We start from the raw sequence: 13,852 nt of genomic DNA, 5'->3' as shown, positions 1-13,852 counted from the left end.
CGCCTGCTCTATTATTGAGACTACCTAAATAAAGGCACCGCCTTAGAAGAATGAAATGGCTGGAAGTTATTTGTTATGTTTTTGTTATGATGTGTTTGCAGAGCACATTAATTGGTCGAGCAGAGGTCTGGGCAATGGCATCAATCCAGAAAAATTACAGAGGGGACACACATCTTGCTATGGTGGCTATTTTGTTCACATAAATGTAGTAGAAATATAAATCGTGCCTTGAAATCAAATTGAAAAATGAATATGGGTCCTCAGCTTGCACAATTTCATTGTTTTATTGAGTCTTTTTCTGAAACCGATCAAGTGAGCAATGTACAGCTGAGCGGTATAAACATTGTACATGCTTGAAGAAAAATTAAAATATAAATAAAGGCATTGTAAAAGTTGAATGCTCCATACATAATTGTCAAGCCATTCGGATATGTAATCCTTGGAAGCTAAATCACAGTTGTATTGTAGTAACAGCGCGGCAATGGTAGGAAGAGACAAAATGGGCAGGAAGTGTACTAAATCATGGTCTTTTCCTACCGTTGTCGGGCTCTTACTACAATGCAATCATGATGAACCAGCTGGCCCAAATTAGGCTCTTGTTGGTATGTCATGGGAAGATTGGGACTTCCCTGACCTCCTATGATTTAACCCACTGAGTCTGATCCCCGTATTCTAGAACGCCCCTTCACTCAACGCTCCACCTTCACTCAAGAAAGCGGATGGAAGCGTCATCTCTAGGCAGGGAGAGTCACTGCATATCAGTGATAATTTGCTGCTATTCTTGAGTAGAGCAGCGCCATTCTCAACCGAGCAGCGGCGCAGCGCTCAACTCTGTCAAGTGAAGGGTGAAAGTCGAGTCGAGGAGCGTTTGTGAATACGGGGGTGAGTCACTTTGATTCAAACTGGTCCGTGAGTTTGTAAATTTATTTTAAAGTAATATTCCTAGCTTACGTTTCAGTTGGTAATTGACCATATTTGATGAGAAAATAAGTCTTTGAGAGAAACAGAACTGAAATGTACATCACGTAACTGCCCTAAGCAGCTTTGTCTCATTTTTCAATGTGGCTCATCAAAAAGAAAGCCCTCCTCATTTGATGAACGACCACTCATCCAATTGTACATTTTTAAATGTAAATTATGAAAATTATTCTGTGCCGTATATTCACTTTCATTGCCACACTAAAGTGTGCTCATGTTTCGTGCTAACTCGAATGCAGGCTGCTCCCCGAGCACACGTGAAGGGCCGCATTGTTGCTGGAACTTCTGGAGTGATCGTTGAGGGCGTGTCGTCGGCAGAGAGCAAACCCTGGAAGAAACATCACAATGCCGGCAAGAAGGAGAAGCTAAGAAGAATTTATGCTGAGCACGATGCTTGAGAAGCTTTAAACTGTTCTCTGTGGATGCTGTTATTATGACATTGTGTTGGAGACTTGCTGTTAAGAAAACCTGGCACACAGATGCCTTCCGTAGTGATTGCTGTCTGCTTTTGGGTGGTTTGAAGCCAACCCGCCAGAGCTTCTACTGTTTGCCTTCTGGGCCTTGTGCCATTGAAAAATCACTTCTGCTGAAGAAGCAGGGCATGACTGCAACAGTGTTTTCCTATGGCTCATTGCAATAGCATGCGAGGATATTTATTACAGGCTGTGCCCGTAGTGTCGAAGCCGCACTGGGTGGCCTCTGTCTCCCAGCGTTGCTCCCGGTATGCGCAGACGACCTGCTGGAGTACCTGCTGACGCTCTCACAGCCTGCCGTTGTGTCGTTACGCTGTGTTTTTGTGCTAGCGCAGCAGAGTTAATTCTACCTCAAGGTTATGCAGTTTTGGGTTCTAGGTCGAATCTCACGACTTCTTTGCCGAAAGTTATTAATCCGCACTGTGACTGCACATTGCCACTTCCCGAAGGGTGCCGACCGAGATGGCTCGAACCTTGAGTCGATAAAATTTGCGTCTGCAGACCTGACTTCACAGTGGGTAGCTACTATACAGGCACTACCTTCATTGTACCTATCCGCCTCGATATACCGTCTAGCTCGGCGTGCACAGTCAGCATGTAAAGGCGTCTCTTGGAATCGTGTTCACAAGGGGGGGGGGGGGGAACAAACAAGTTTCACTCAGCAGCTGTTTGAAATCGACAAGTACTGCAGATTGGGCGAGCACCTCATGAATAAGAGTGGTTTAGCGTGTCCGTATTATTTTCACGTTACCCAAATAATAGAGAGATCTGGGTGTACGCGCACTTTGGAAAAGTTCAGATCGACCCCCGTGGAATTTTGTAACGTAACTTTTGTATATGTACTACCGGCGTCAAATGAAACCTGAATAGGGGCAAGCAATCGCGATGGTACATTGACCGCCATCCACTCATCGCCGTAGACTGGCACGCATATATACACAGAGCTGCCGAACAGGATGCGCTTGCATGTCAGTGGTGATAACTGGACGGTGCGCACTGTACCGTTGCGAAGTCTTGCCGCTGTTCGTGTCTTATTTGACGTTGATAGTACACATGCACACCGAAGTACGCGCACGAACACAAGTATGGCTGAACCCCCCACCTCATACAGACACACTTGAAAGTTATGGCTACGTTACTGCATTCTATTGTGGCTTTAAATAGTGCATGTTACTTGTGTACCAATTGAGATGCGAATATAGCACGAGGTGACTCGGACGTCCTGCAACATCATGACATAATGACGTCATGATGTGCTAGCGGTCGTTTTATTTACTTGATAGAGACCATAATTGACATGGCAGGACTGGAGCTCATGGCAAAACATAAAGTACTAGTAGAAAGAAAAAAGTGTAAGTTTTGAGGGCTAAATTTTTTTGTTAGACACAATAATAATGAAAACTAATAGAGAATAATGCCAAAAGAAATCTAGTTGTAATAGTAACAATAATGTGGAGAATAAAAGTGCACGAAAAATTAACATTCCGCCTGCATGGCCTCAACCTACAAGCTTCCAGTAACGCGTCAGAGGATCTACGAACTGAGCTACCACCATGGAGCCAAATTGAGTATAAGGAGGGCTTCCCCCCACTCCTTCTGAAGTGCATTGGAACAGCAAGTGGTTGTTTATAATAGATCGCAAGTTTTGGTTTTGGTTCCACGCACGCACAGTTTGAAATGTGTCTTAAGCCCCTCCCACCTCCCCCTTCTATTTTTTCACTACAGCCGGTCTCCGGGTTACATTTCTGAAAAGCCACGGTGACATTATGTTTTTTTATCATGAGCCTATAGATGCGATTGCAACAATTATTCACGAGCCATCAATGCACCTGCCCCTTTGGCAACGCGCAATTATGACTGACAAAAAGAAAACGAGAAAAGAACAAGACAGACAACATTTATTGAATGGAGCCAGACCTCTTGCATTGTAGCCACACGAAAGTACAGAGCGGTTGTTGCCACACTATTCTCCACTGGTCTACTTCAGCTGAAAGAAACATAAAAAGAAATGTGTATCTCAACATTTCAGTTGTATCGGAAGATTGCAATTTATCGTGTGGAATTAGAAACAATCGCGATTTCTTTTCACAAACATCGCATTGTGAGGATTTCTCTATGCTCTCATAATACAAAGCGTTAAATCACACAGCATGATTTTATACGCCTTCAGAGACATAAGCACGCATATTTAAGTTACACTGCCACATGCAGTCACAACTGGCACCTTGTCACAGATGAAAAGTTTTTGCAACAACTCGAGAGAGAGAGAATAAACTTCATTTCAATGTGATAGTCCGTGGTTTACTCCTGGATGGAGCCATATTGTAGAGAGTAGAGCCCTACTGGCCGCGGCTATTTGCCGAGCCTGGTTTAAGGTCACCAGTTGGCTCACCATTGCCAGCTCGGAAAGCCGTGCCTCCCGAGACCACGTTGTGAGTGTTTCGCGGGAACGCGCCAGCCCAGATGCCACATGGGCTGGGCGCTCTGCACATTGGTAAGTGATGTGTGAAAGTGTGGTCGCTACACCAAAGGCATGTCTCTGTTGTGTATACCTGAAAAAAATTGCATGTAGTCTTGATATGTGTGGATATGTGTTCGTTTGAAGGCGGCACCAGGCTGCGGAGGGGCGCATTTACTCTTGTAAGGCCTTGGTTTTCCCATATCTGCCTTTTGTTATGTTATTATGCTGTTACGAAATAAATGCTGAGGGTGAAATGTTCTTCGATTGTACAGAAGCCAAAATTTTCGAGGCACGTATATATTTATCTTCCCGCTCCTGCAAGTTATCTTGTGCCAGGCGTAACGCGGGCGACGCACGTTATCACTTAACCGCTCCAAACACCCTCCGCATTTTCTACAAGCTTGTTAATTTTGATTGATATGTGGTGCCTAATTTCCCAAAACAACCATATGATTATGAGAGACGCCGTAGTGGAGGGCTCCAGAAATTTCCACCACTTGGGGTTCTTTAATGTGACCCACACCTGAGCACACGGGCCTACAGCATTTTCGCCTCCATTGAAAATGCAGCCAGCGCAGCCGGGATTGGATCCCGCGACCTGCGGGTCAGCAGCCGAGTAGCTTAGCCACTACACCACCGCGGCGAGTCTACACGCTTGTCCACTTGTTTACAGCGAACTGTCGTCATGTGATAACGCGAGTGCCAAAAGTAATGTGCATCTGTGGAACATGAAAACCGTCACAAACTGTTCTATATATATGCTTACGTCAAAGCGCCCGATTCCTAGTTATAGCGCAGTCACTACCAGCCAAGTGTGCTCTGGACAAACTATGCACTTACTACGCAGTACTTCAAGGGACAAAAAGAAATTGAGGGTTCTCCCCTTGTCATCATCAGCAGAGACGACACCGTATTGCTGTGTTGCAGAGCGCCTGTCGCATAAAACATTTCTCAGTACCCCAGCTTGTCGTTGTGAAGAAGCAGAAATAGATTGCGCCGGAACAGGTATGAGAGCTGCCCCATAGAGAAAGAAATAGCCAAAAATTTAGTAGCTAAATATGGCCAATTTTATTTTTAGTTTGGTTTTTGTACATTTTAACATTCAAGTTGAACATTTGAATATAGCAATTATTGAAGGCCAACTTCAAAAAAGTGAACACTACACTCCTCAAGCTGTGGCTCATAGGACCGTTGTCTTTGGTGAGTCACCTTGGAATGGAATGCAACATCACCTCTAGGACCAGCTATCAGCAACACTGCAGTGTGTTATGCATGGAGGGCAACATGGTGAATGTTTGTTTGTTGTGTTTTCCGAGTACACATTTTATGACCAGATAAAAAATTAATGCCAACAGCCTCGTAAACATTTAGTTCATGCATTGAATTGAATTTAGTGTTGCATAATAAGTAGAGAAAAGAGCACAGCTTGCACTGGAGACCATTGCAAAAGACAGCGGATCTGACAGTGAGCTTCGCACTAGCAAGCGCGAGGTGGGAGCCTGTGCTGGGCTGTTTTAAATGCGAATCCATTTCTTAGTCGGGCGATGACGGGCCACGGCCGGTCTGGAGGCGCGCGCTCCCTTTCCTTACGGCCTGAGCAGCATCGGGGAGTTCAATGGAACTTTTTCTATACAGTCACGATGGCGCGCTCCGCGAGAGGGCGTCGCGAGCCAACGCCCTAAAGCCCATTGCGCCGCATGCGCTTCGTATTGTAAACTAGCTGTGCCTGGCCAATTTCTCGTGCTAATTACTTCTTCTGATTGTAGGAAGCGGTGAAGGAAGTACAGATGCGTGTGGGAACAGTGTGGCTTTCTCTGCACTCGGAAAAAGAAGACGCACACGCAGCGCTACTAGCCACAACAATCTTTATTTTTTAAGACCTGACCACCTTATTTTTGAAGGAGGCGAAAATGCTTGAGGCCCGTGCTCTTAGATTTAGGTGCACGTTAGAGAAGTCCAGGTGATCGAAATTTCCGGAGAGCTCCACTACGGCGTTCTTCATAACCATATCGTGGTTTTCGGATGACCATGCATGCTGATGCAGATATCACCGAGTGCGTCTTTGTGGTCGTTTCTACAATGAGACGGGTAATCTCATCCTTATGACGAGCCACTGAGATAGGGTTACCTTTGTAAACATGATATACTTCTTACTTGTAAGCATGATAGTTACAATATACTTCTAAATTCACATATAAACCCAAAAAAGTGGATGGAGGGAAAGCCGCTGTGGTAGCTCAGTGGTTAGAGCATCGAACGCGTTATTCGGAAGTCGTAGGTTCGATTCCTGCTCACGGCTGGTTATTTTTCATCCACTTTTCTGTCTTCTTATTTACATTCTATTGGTTCTAATAACTTCCCCTGTACATTCCTTGGCATTACTGTGTGTTAGATCTCATTAATATTGTGTTAAAACACGAAAAACGAGCCCTTAGGTATACACTTCTTTCCCTTATTTCATTGAACGAGGGTCTTGTACTGGCAGACATGGTGTGTTTAGGTTGTATAAGAGGGACAATTAATCAGCTGCCCGCTCATAATAAGTTCACGTGCTACGTGACGCCAAACATGCGCATAAGAGTGTTTTCACACTCGTCGTTTGGCTTATAGATGGCACTGACTGTCACTCCTACTTCTAAATTCACATATAAACCCAAAAAAAGTGGATGGAGGGAAAGCCGCTGTGGTAGCTCAGTGGTTAGAGCATCGAACGCGTTATTTGAAGGTCGTAGGTTCGATTTCTGCTCACGGCTGGTTATTTTTTCATCCACTTTTCTTTCTTTTTATTTAGATTCCATTGGTTCTAATAGCTTCCACTGTACATTCCTTGGCATTACTGTCTGTTAGATCTCATAGATCTCATTATATATATATATATATTTATTATCTTTTAACATATAAAAACAAGTTATTTCTACTGCCTCTAAATAATAATATTAAAGATAAACTTAACATTACATGCAATTTCCGCAATAGGGACATGCGCGCTGATAGCACTAAATACAATAAGTACCATATTAATTGGCTGCTGTAAAAACCTGTGCTATTTTGAAATTTGGTGATACTATGCTGGTATATACATTCGCCCACGCTTGTAATTTGGTCATTGTGCGGAATGCTATAATATAAAATGTTTGTCAGCAGAAAATCTGAGAACCATGACTTGACAGAGTCGCGTTCTTTAAAAAGTCTGTTACCTGTCCCGAGTTTCGTATCAGGTAAGGTGCATTCATGGTTCATTATTCATCAAGTCTTTCTGCAAAACACTGCAAGAAAAACTTGTCTTCATTGGAAGGACCTGTTTTTAGTGCACATGTACGTGTTATCCTACATAAGCTGATGGTCTCTTCGTTTTGGCTGCACCGGCTGAACCAGTTCAAAGGGTGCAGCACCTTCGTCCTCGTTTTGCCGGAGCAGCGCGCGCCCTCTGTCGCACCCTCTGCACTGGCTCCCTCGTTTTGTCTAGGTGTAAGCCTAGTTCCTGACGAGTTCTGTACCGGCGTGCACGCACTCCAAAGCAGGTGCAGAGTAGTGCAGCATGGCGGGCGTCCCCCCAAGGCCAGAGCAGACGACGTTGCAAATAGTTGTTCAGGGCGTTCAAAAGGAAGTTAAGGCACTTCACAATCCCGACGGGTCATTTATGACGGACGCCAACGGTTACGTCTATGAGGCATCAGGTAAGTCAGGCTGCATGCATTGCCAAAAAACGTGGTTAGCGGCCAGGAGTCGTAGTCGGTCAGCAAACAGCCTCGTAGCATTGCTTATGCTATGTCGGTATTTTTAATCTTGGTTTTCGCCCTTGCAGACGGCAAGCGCGTTACGTTGCGGTTCATGGCAGGGAATCGTGAAAATGACCCCCCTCCGGCACAACCGCCGACGCCTTCTCCTGCCTGCGACGGCGACGTTGACAGCGATGGGGCTTTAGCCGCATTTCCAGCAGCAGCCGCGTCGGCTGAAGATGTGGAAGAGCTTTGGAGCGCCCGAAAAACAAGGTTCTTCATCGCCAAATACTCGGAAATGAAGGACTTGGTGGGAAAAACCAGGGCACTTCGGTATGTCATCCTATGTCCAAAATTATTTGCAGCTTTTTATTATTCCGTTTCACTCTAGGCAAGCACCAACAAGATAAGGGCGCATGAAGTTCACAATGGCGATGGTTATTGTTGCCTACATTTTACTGCCAGCAATTTACATTTTACTGCCCCCCCCACTGAAAAAAAATTTTGGCTATGCGCCTGACTGTGACATATACGTTTACATATACACACAAACAGTATGTATAGTCACGCACATATATACACAACGAAGGCATTCGTAATGTTTCATTAAGTCAAGTGATCTTCAAAAACAGCGACGGTGCTTTTGTGTTGGGCATTGCACAACCGCTGTCTTGCCGAAAAGGTGCAGCACCTCCAAGCTCAAGCCATGTTGCAAGTGTAGTGCTGCCTTGAGAATTTGCACTAGAGGGAATTGCATGTTGTTATTCTGAGGCACATCTCTAGCAAGTCTCGCCCTGCAGTCCTTGTGTCTTCACTGTCTGTCCGCATTTCTCTCGCACTGCCACTTTTCAAGATGGTGCAGCTCATTGTTAAAAGAGATATGCTTCTTGACACGTGCTACCCTATCTTTGAACCTAGACTGCGCCGTCGTGTCAGCAAACAAGGTTGCGCAGCTGCATGTTTTACAATGCAAAGACAGGTTAGAATATGGCTGTCTCCTTAGTGAAGCTTTATGATCCAAAAGAGTGATTTACACAATGTTCAACTTCTCCAACATAATGCTTCCCGCACAAAAAGAACGTTCGCAGTTATCAGAAGTGTGTGAATAGTGAATTTCGGAACCTAATCAAGTAAGAGTCAAATAGTAATGGCACCAAATAGAATACAAATAGTAATTGAATACTGTTTGAATAGTAAGTAGACCATTTTCAAAACAGCCTTAGAACAGAACATTTTATTTGAAACAAATAGTCACAAACTTTCGACAAAGGCCATTACAGTCAGTTTGAATCTACTCAAAATACCACAATTACGAAAACTAAGGTAATCTCGTATGCAGCAGGAACTAGAATATTCGTAACATTTTGTAATTGTAGGTTCAACTACGGCATTGACTAGCGTTATCAACGTGAGACTTTGTCACCTCACTTTAAATAAAATTGGGACACAAAAACAAAACAATTTACAACCAAACATTGCAGATACAACTAAATATGTAACGGAGCAGATCAACCCGTCATCACAACATGGCCTGCGCACTAAAAGCGGATAACAATGGGCGTTGAAATTTACATCTGCAAGAACAATTTACGCAAACGCAAAACTTGTATCTGTTGCTAGTCGTGAAGCTGCAAGCACTCGTAGTTCCCACCTTTGGTTATTACAAGACGAAGACAGGAGCTGATAAATGCGATACAGCTAAAGTGCAGTAAAAATTGAGCAAGAATGGAGCTTTCAGAAGCGCATTCATTCGACAATCAATATAGTGTAGGTAGTCTTGCAAAAGCTTGGGCTGCGTACAGGTCACATTAGGGATTGAAAGAATGACTTGTAGCTGTTTCGTTGTTTTGGGGTTCTCCCGCCAGTGCCGATTATTAAAAGAATATTTGTTACTTAGAATATGTGCAATTCGATTCGACTTAGGAACCGAATACAGTGCTGTTTGATTCATTATCCAAAATTTTCGAATAATCGAACATCCCTAGCAATTATCCCTGAAAGCTACACATATGAAGTACTAAGGAAAGGTTCATGTGCTACTGCAAGACTTGGGTCACGTTACGTCGCTTCCTTCTTTCCTACTAACTGTGCTTTGCTTTTTTGTTTAGCACAAGAAGGCTTCTGTGGAAGAAGTTGGCTGAGGCCATCAATACGGAGTTCTTGTGCAACGTGACTGCCACACAAGTGGAAAACAAATGGAAGTCGCTGGACAGAGCATATAAAAAGTCAAAAAAAGACAACAATTCTTCAGGTCACCACCGTGTGAACTGTGAATATGAAGAGTAAGTTACGATTGTGTCTTCATATCTTCAGTGATTCTCATAGTGTCTATTACAGAGAGCTGGCAGAAGTCTTGGAAAAAGAACATAGTGTAAATCCAAGGCTGCTCTTGGAGCCTGGAAAAACAATCCTGCCTAGTGCAAGTCCAGAGTAAGTAAAAATTACTTAATTTGTGCTGTAGCCTGGAAATGACATGGCACCTGTACAATTACTTTCAACAGCACCAGCATCACTGAAGCACCTCAAGATGCAGCAGTCCCAGTCGAGTGCAACACAGCATCCAAAGTTCGGAGCAGCACAACGCCAAAAAGGAAGCGCCAGAGTAGGTCCCAAGTCACGCCGCTCTTGGAGGCATTAGAAAAAATGCAAGCTTCGAGAGCTAAGCAAGAGGAGGCAGCAGTGAAACAACTGGAGGAAAGAAAAAAATGGGAAGAGGCAAAGGCAAAGCGGCATGATGAGCGCATGCAGCGATTCGATCGGTTGATCGACGTACTCTCAAATAAGGACGGGTTATAATATGGGCAATAAACTTTTATAACACTAGCAGTGTCTACTCCATCTAATTTGTTAAAAAAAAACATTGCTTCTAGACGCGGCACCCCACTTCGCAAAACATTTGCACACTGAATAAATCGCGAAGCAAAGATGAACTTCTAGCACTGTTCCTTTGCAATGAACTCTCGCAGAGACTGACTGTAGCCTGGCAGACTGCAATCAAAATCTCCTTCACTTTCATCATTGCCCACATCTTCTTCTTGGGGAAGCGTTGCAAGTTCCTCAAGGAAGTCCCTTTCATCGTTGCACATGTTGTGTAGCACACACGCAGCCATAACTATATAGCAGCACTGTTGCACACTTTTTGCATCAACAAGGTAGAGCCTCCTAAAACGCTGTTTAAGCAGGCCGAAGGTGTTCTCAATAAGCACTCGTTGTTGACTGTGTCGTTTATTGAAGCTCTTTTTCCACGTAGGAAAAGAACTTCCATTGTCCTTGAATGGGGTCATGAGCCATGGCATCAGTGGATATGCACTGTCACCCAGTATATAATTGTCTTCACATTCCTGAATTGCGCGTGCAAAGAAGGGGCTCTCCCTCAGGACACGGGCGTCGTGAACCGAACCTGGAAACCCAATAAACACGTTCAGCAACTTGTTCCTGTCGTCGCAGATTCCTTGCAGGATTATCGAAGGCCACTTTTTCCGGTTGAAGTAAGACTGCGTAGATTCGCTTGGAGTGAGTATCCCGATGTGTGATCCATCGATACAGCCGATGGTGTTTCTTGGGCCCTTGCCTTTACTTTTGGCGAGGAAGCCGTTCTTTATGCGGGTCACTTCCGCGCTACTAGGCCAGCAAATTATCTCATCGCTAATAGCGTGTAAGAAGTGAACGACCCGTGTCACACAAACATGAACAGACGACTCGGTAACATCGAATTTGTCGCCTATGGCGTACATAGATATTTGTGAGCCTAGGTACACAAGCGCTATGAGGCATGTTTTTTCGGCACTGATTTGTTGGCGGCCTTGCACTGCCCTTGGGTAGAAGGCTGAAGTCTTGAACTTGGCCCTGAAACTATCAAAAGTCTCCCTGGACAGCCTGAAGAGGCGCTTGAATTCATACTCATGGTACCTGCCGATAATGCTTTCGTACCCGGGTACACGGTTGGCATCGTCGCGCACCAACGCGCACGCGACCAAGATGCACGCATCGTCGTACTCATCGTCGCAGTCACTGCAAACGGCACCGCTGACGGAATCGTCGTCGCTGCTCGAGTCCAGCAATTCCATCGCAGTCACAAGAAGTGCCATCACGGCCGTGTATTGATCGGACAAGGCGGCGGAGGCGGCTATTTTAGGCTTACACTACAAGGTGTTCTCCGGCCTGCACTCACGTCAACTCACGCCTTCGTTTTGGCTGTAGCCGTCGCGCGCTAGTGTCGGCTAGTGCCGAGGCGTGGTTGAGGCTGCACCTGCACTTGCTCGACCGGCGCTGCACGCTCACTGCACCGCTTGGCACCGCTTTTTCTGCACCTGCACTTTTCTGAACTAGTGCAAGCCAAATCGAAGATTCCTTGAGTCTTTCGACAATAACTCATCAGTTGCAATACAGCGCCTGTGTTTGCGTCTTTTTAGGTGGGCATGATTTTGTTGTATTTTATGCTGCTTCCTCAAAAAGTAAATAATGACTAGGTCGTTAGCTACCTGCTGCAACAAATAAAAAAAACAAGATGCAACATTTTTTTTTCTTTCAGTACTTCTCTTTCTGCCCCCCACCTCCGGCACACACACGCACACCAGAGCTATAAGCGTCCAAGAAGGAAGAGGGCTGTTTACGCTTGCGCACCTGTCATTGCTTCTCTAAATGTTTCGGTGTGAGGAGGCGGTTTATGGGAGCAGCGAGGATATAATGTACGACAGGTGAACATTCGACAGAAGCCTGTCTGTTTCGGATAGAAACTGAAGGAATGAGAACTCCAACCAAAATATATTTAAGGAAAAAAAAAACCAGGTGTTTTGAAGCTGGTACGGCTTCTTCCTCAGGGGTGAGAGATTGGCTTCAAAACGTCGTTTTTTTTTAATATGTTTTGGTTGGACTTTTCTCATTACTTCAATGTACGAATAGAAGTGGGGATGGTGGTAAAGGGAAGGATGGCCCCAGTGGCTTTCGCAATACTTCATTAGGCAAAATATCTTCTCTTTTCATCTTGCTGTGTAATCTCCTATATCCTTCTCGTGACTCTCGGCTAAGGTTTGTTTTAATCTCGGTAGCTCAGGGTGAGGTGAGTTTCCGCGAACCTTACTTGCCTTCCAAACCAGTTACTCAAGCTTCCCCTAAATGCAAGCTTCCCCTAAATGGGTGAATCTGTGGTTGAAGAACAGGAAAAAGACGCTATCTTTCCTTGCGAGAGCAGGGCTCTCGCAAGGAAGTGGCTTGGAGGGGGGGAGTGGAGAAAAGAGTTTAGAAGTAGGAAGGAGGAGATGGTTTGGAAGAACGTGACGGCCATGGCTGCCAGAGCAGAAAGAGAATAGGGGCCGTTGGCAGGGCAGTCCGAGTCGTACGACTTGGAAATGTGGAGCTGCAACCACGTACGCACATACCTATGGCCATTCCCACAAGAAAAAAATGTCCTAGATCACCTTTCTTGGGCAAGAATACAGAAAACTAGCTAAACGAGAAAACTAAAATAAATAAACAACTGATAATCCAACCACCGATTGTCACCACAGCTGCGGAAGGAAGGAAAAGCGTAATCCGTGACCTCGGCACCAGCGGCTACACAGAGGCATTTATTCGCAGAACACTGTGTATAAGAAAAGACATGGTAAACACGACACCAATGGCACTGAAACGACGCCCCATGTCTACCCAACGTGAGCGCAGGGAACAGCGAACGGAGCACAATGGCAGAACACTGCCACACCACTCGCAACATGTTTGCCCCATACCAGTCCCGAAGGCACGGTGTAGAGCTCGTTGCGATTTGTAGTCTTTCTGCATTCCTTGAAGAGCACAAAGAGCGCGAAAGACTGGGTACAAGAAACTTGAGCGCGGAAAACGACCTTGCCATCAAGCCTTGCAGTGTGGACTGGAAAAACGCAATGATGGGTGAGGGACGACAGGAAGTTCTTACGCGCTTCAAAGATGACTATGAATGGAAAAGTGTTTAAATGGGAATGAAAAAAAAATCTACAAAAACACGGGCGTTGCTATGCTGTGTCGGTACAGCAGAACTGCAGGCCTGTTGGAAAAATACGGCAGCAATATCTCACAAAGAGACTCAAGAATTAAAAGCCTCTCTGATTGCCGAGAGGTAAAAGAACTCTTCGACCACGTTTCAGCTTGAATAAATTTATTTCCGCGAGTGATGAAGGATCACGTACGACATGAACGGTGCGTTTCTGCCGCCTTCCTTCTTGAAATATGGCCGCGAGAATTTTCAT

The 13,852-nt window shown here is 45.1% G+C and overlaps 2 protein-coding genes across 3 annotated transcripts in view; both read left to right on the top strand.

Moving 5' to 3' along the window:
* Ns3 (nucleostemin 3) overlaps positions 1-1,473 on the top strand; it is a 262,076-nt gene extending 260,603 nt beyond the window's left edge. For both annotated transcript variants that reach the window (XM_037419646.2, XM_037419639.2), the window contains exon 15: positions 1,218-1,473. In XM_037419646.2, the coding sequence (XP_037275543.2) occupies positions 1,218-1,376 (159 nt within the window). In that variant the 3' untranslated portion in view covers positions 1,377-1,473. The remainder of the gene's footprint in view (positions 1-1,217) is intronic.
* Positions 1,474-7,720: 6,247 nt separating this feature from the next.
* LOC142804248 (uncharacterized) lies at positions 7,721-11,557 on the top strand. Its single transcript, XM_075890989.1, has 4 exons — positions 7,721-7,964; positions 9,740-9,913; positions 9,969-10,061; positions 10,133-11,557. Exons 1-4 carry the CDS (start codon positions 7,744-7,746, stop codon positions 10,425-10,427), a joined length of 783 nt encoding a protein of 260 aa, XP_075747104.1. The 5' UTR covers positions 7,721-7,743; the 3' UTR covers positions 10,428-11,557.
* The last annotated feature ends 2,295 nt before the right edge of the window (positions 11,558-13,852 follow it).

The sequence above is a fragment of the Rhipicephalus microplus genome, chromosome 3 (assembly GCF_043290135.1).
Source record: "Rhipicephalus microplus isolate Deutch F79 chromosome 3, USDA_Rmic, whole genome shotgun sequence".
In the NCBI taxonomy this organism is placed as follows: domain Eukaryota; kingdom Metazoa; phylum Arthropoda; class Arachnida; order Ixodida; family Ixodidae; genus Rhipicephalus; species Rhipicephalus microplus.
Note: the sequence above shows the minus strand (reverse complement) of the source record. Positions and strands in the feature narration are given on the sequence as shown.

What these genes read in the sequence shown, in the direction of transcription:
- LOC142804248 (XM_075890989.1), top strand. Translation starts at nt 7,744, where the DNA reads ATGGCAGGGAATCGTGAAAATGACCCCCCTCCGGCACAACCGCCGACG. An exon ending in GTGAACTGTGAATATGAAGA is followed by an intron (nt 9,914 to 9,968) that starts GTAAGTTACGAT and finishes TGTCTATTACAG; the next exon opens with AGAGCTGGCAGAAGTCTTGG. An exon ending in CTGCCTAGTGCAAGTCCAGA is followed by an intron (nt 10,062 to 10,132) that starts GTAAGTAAAAAT and finishes TACTTTCAACAG; the next exon opens with CACCAGCATCACTGAAGCAC.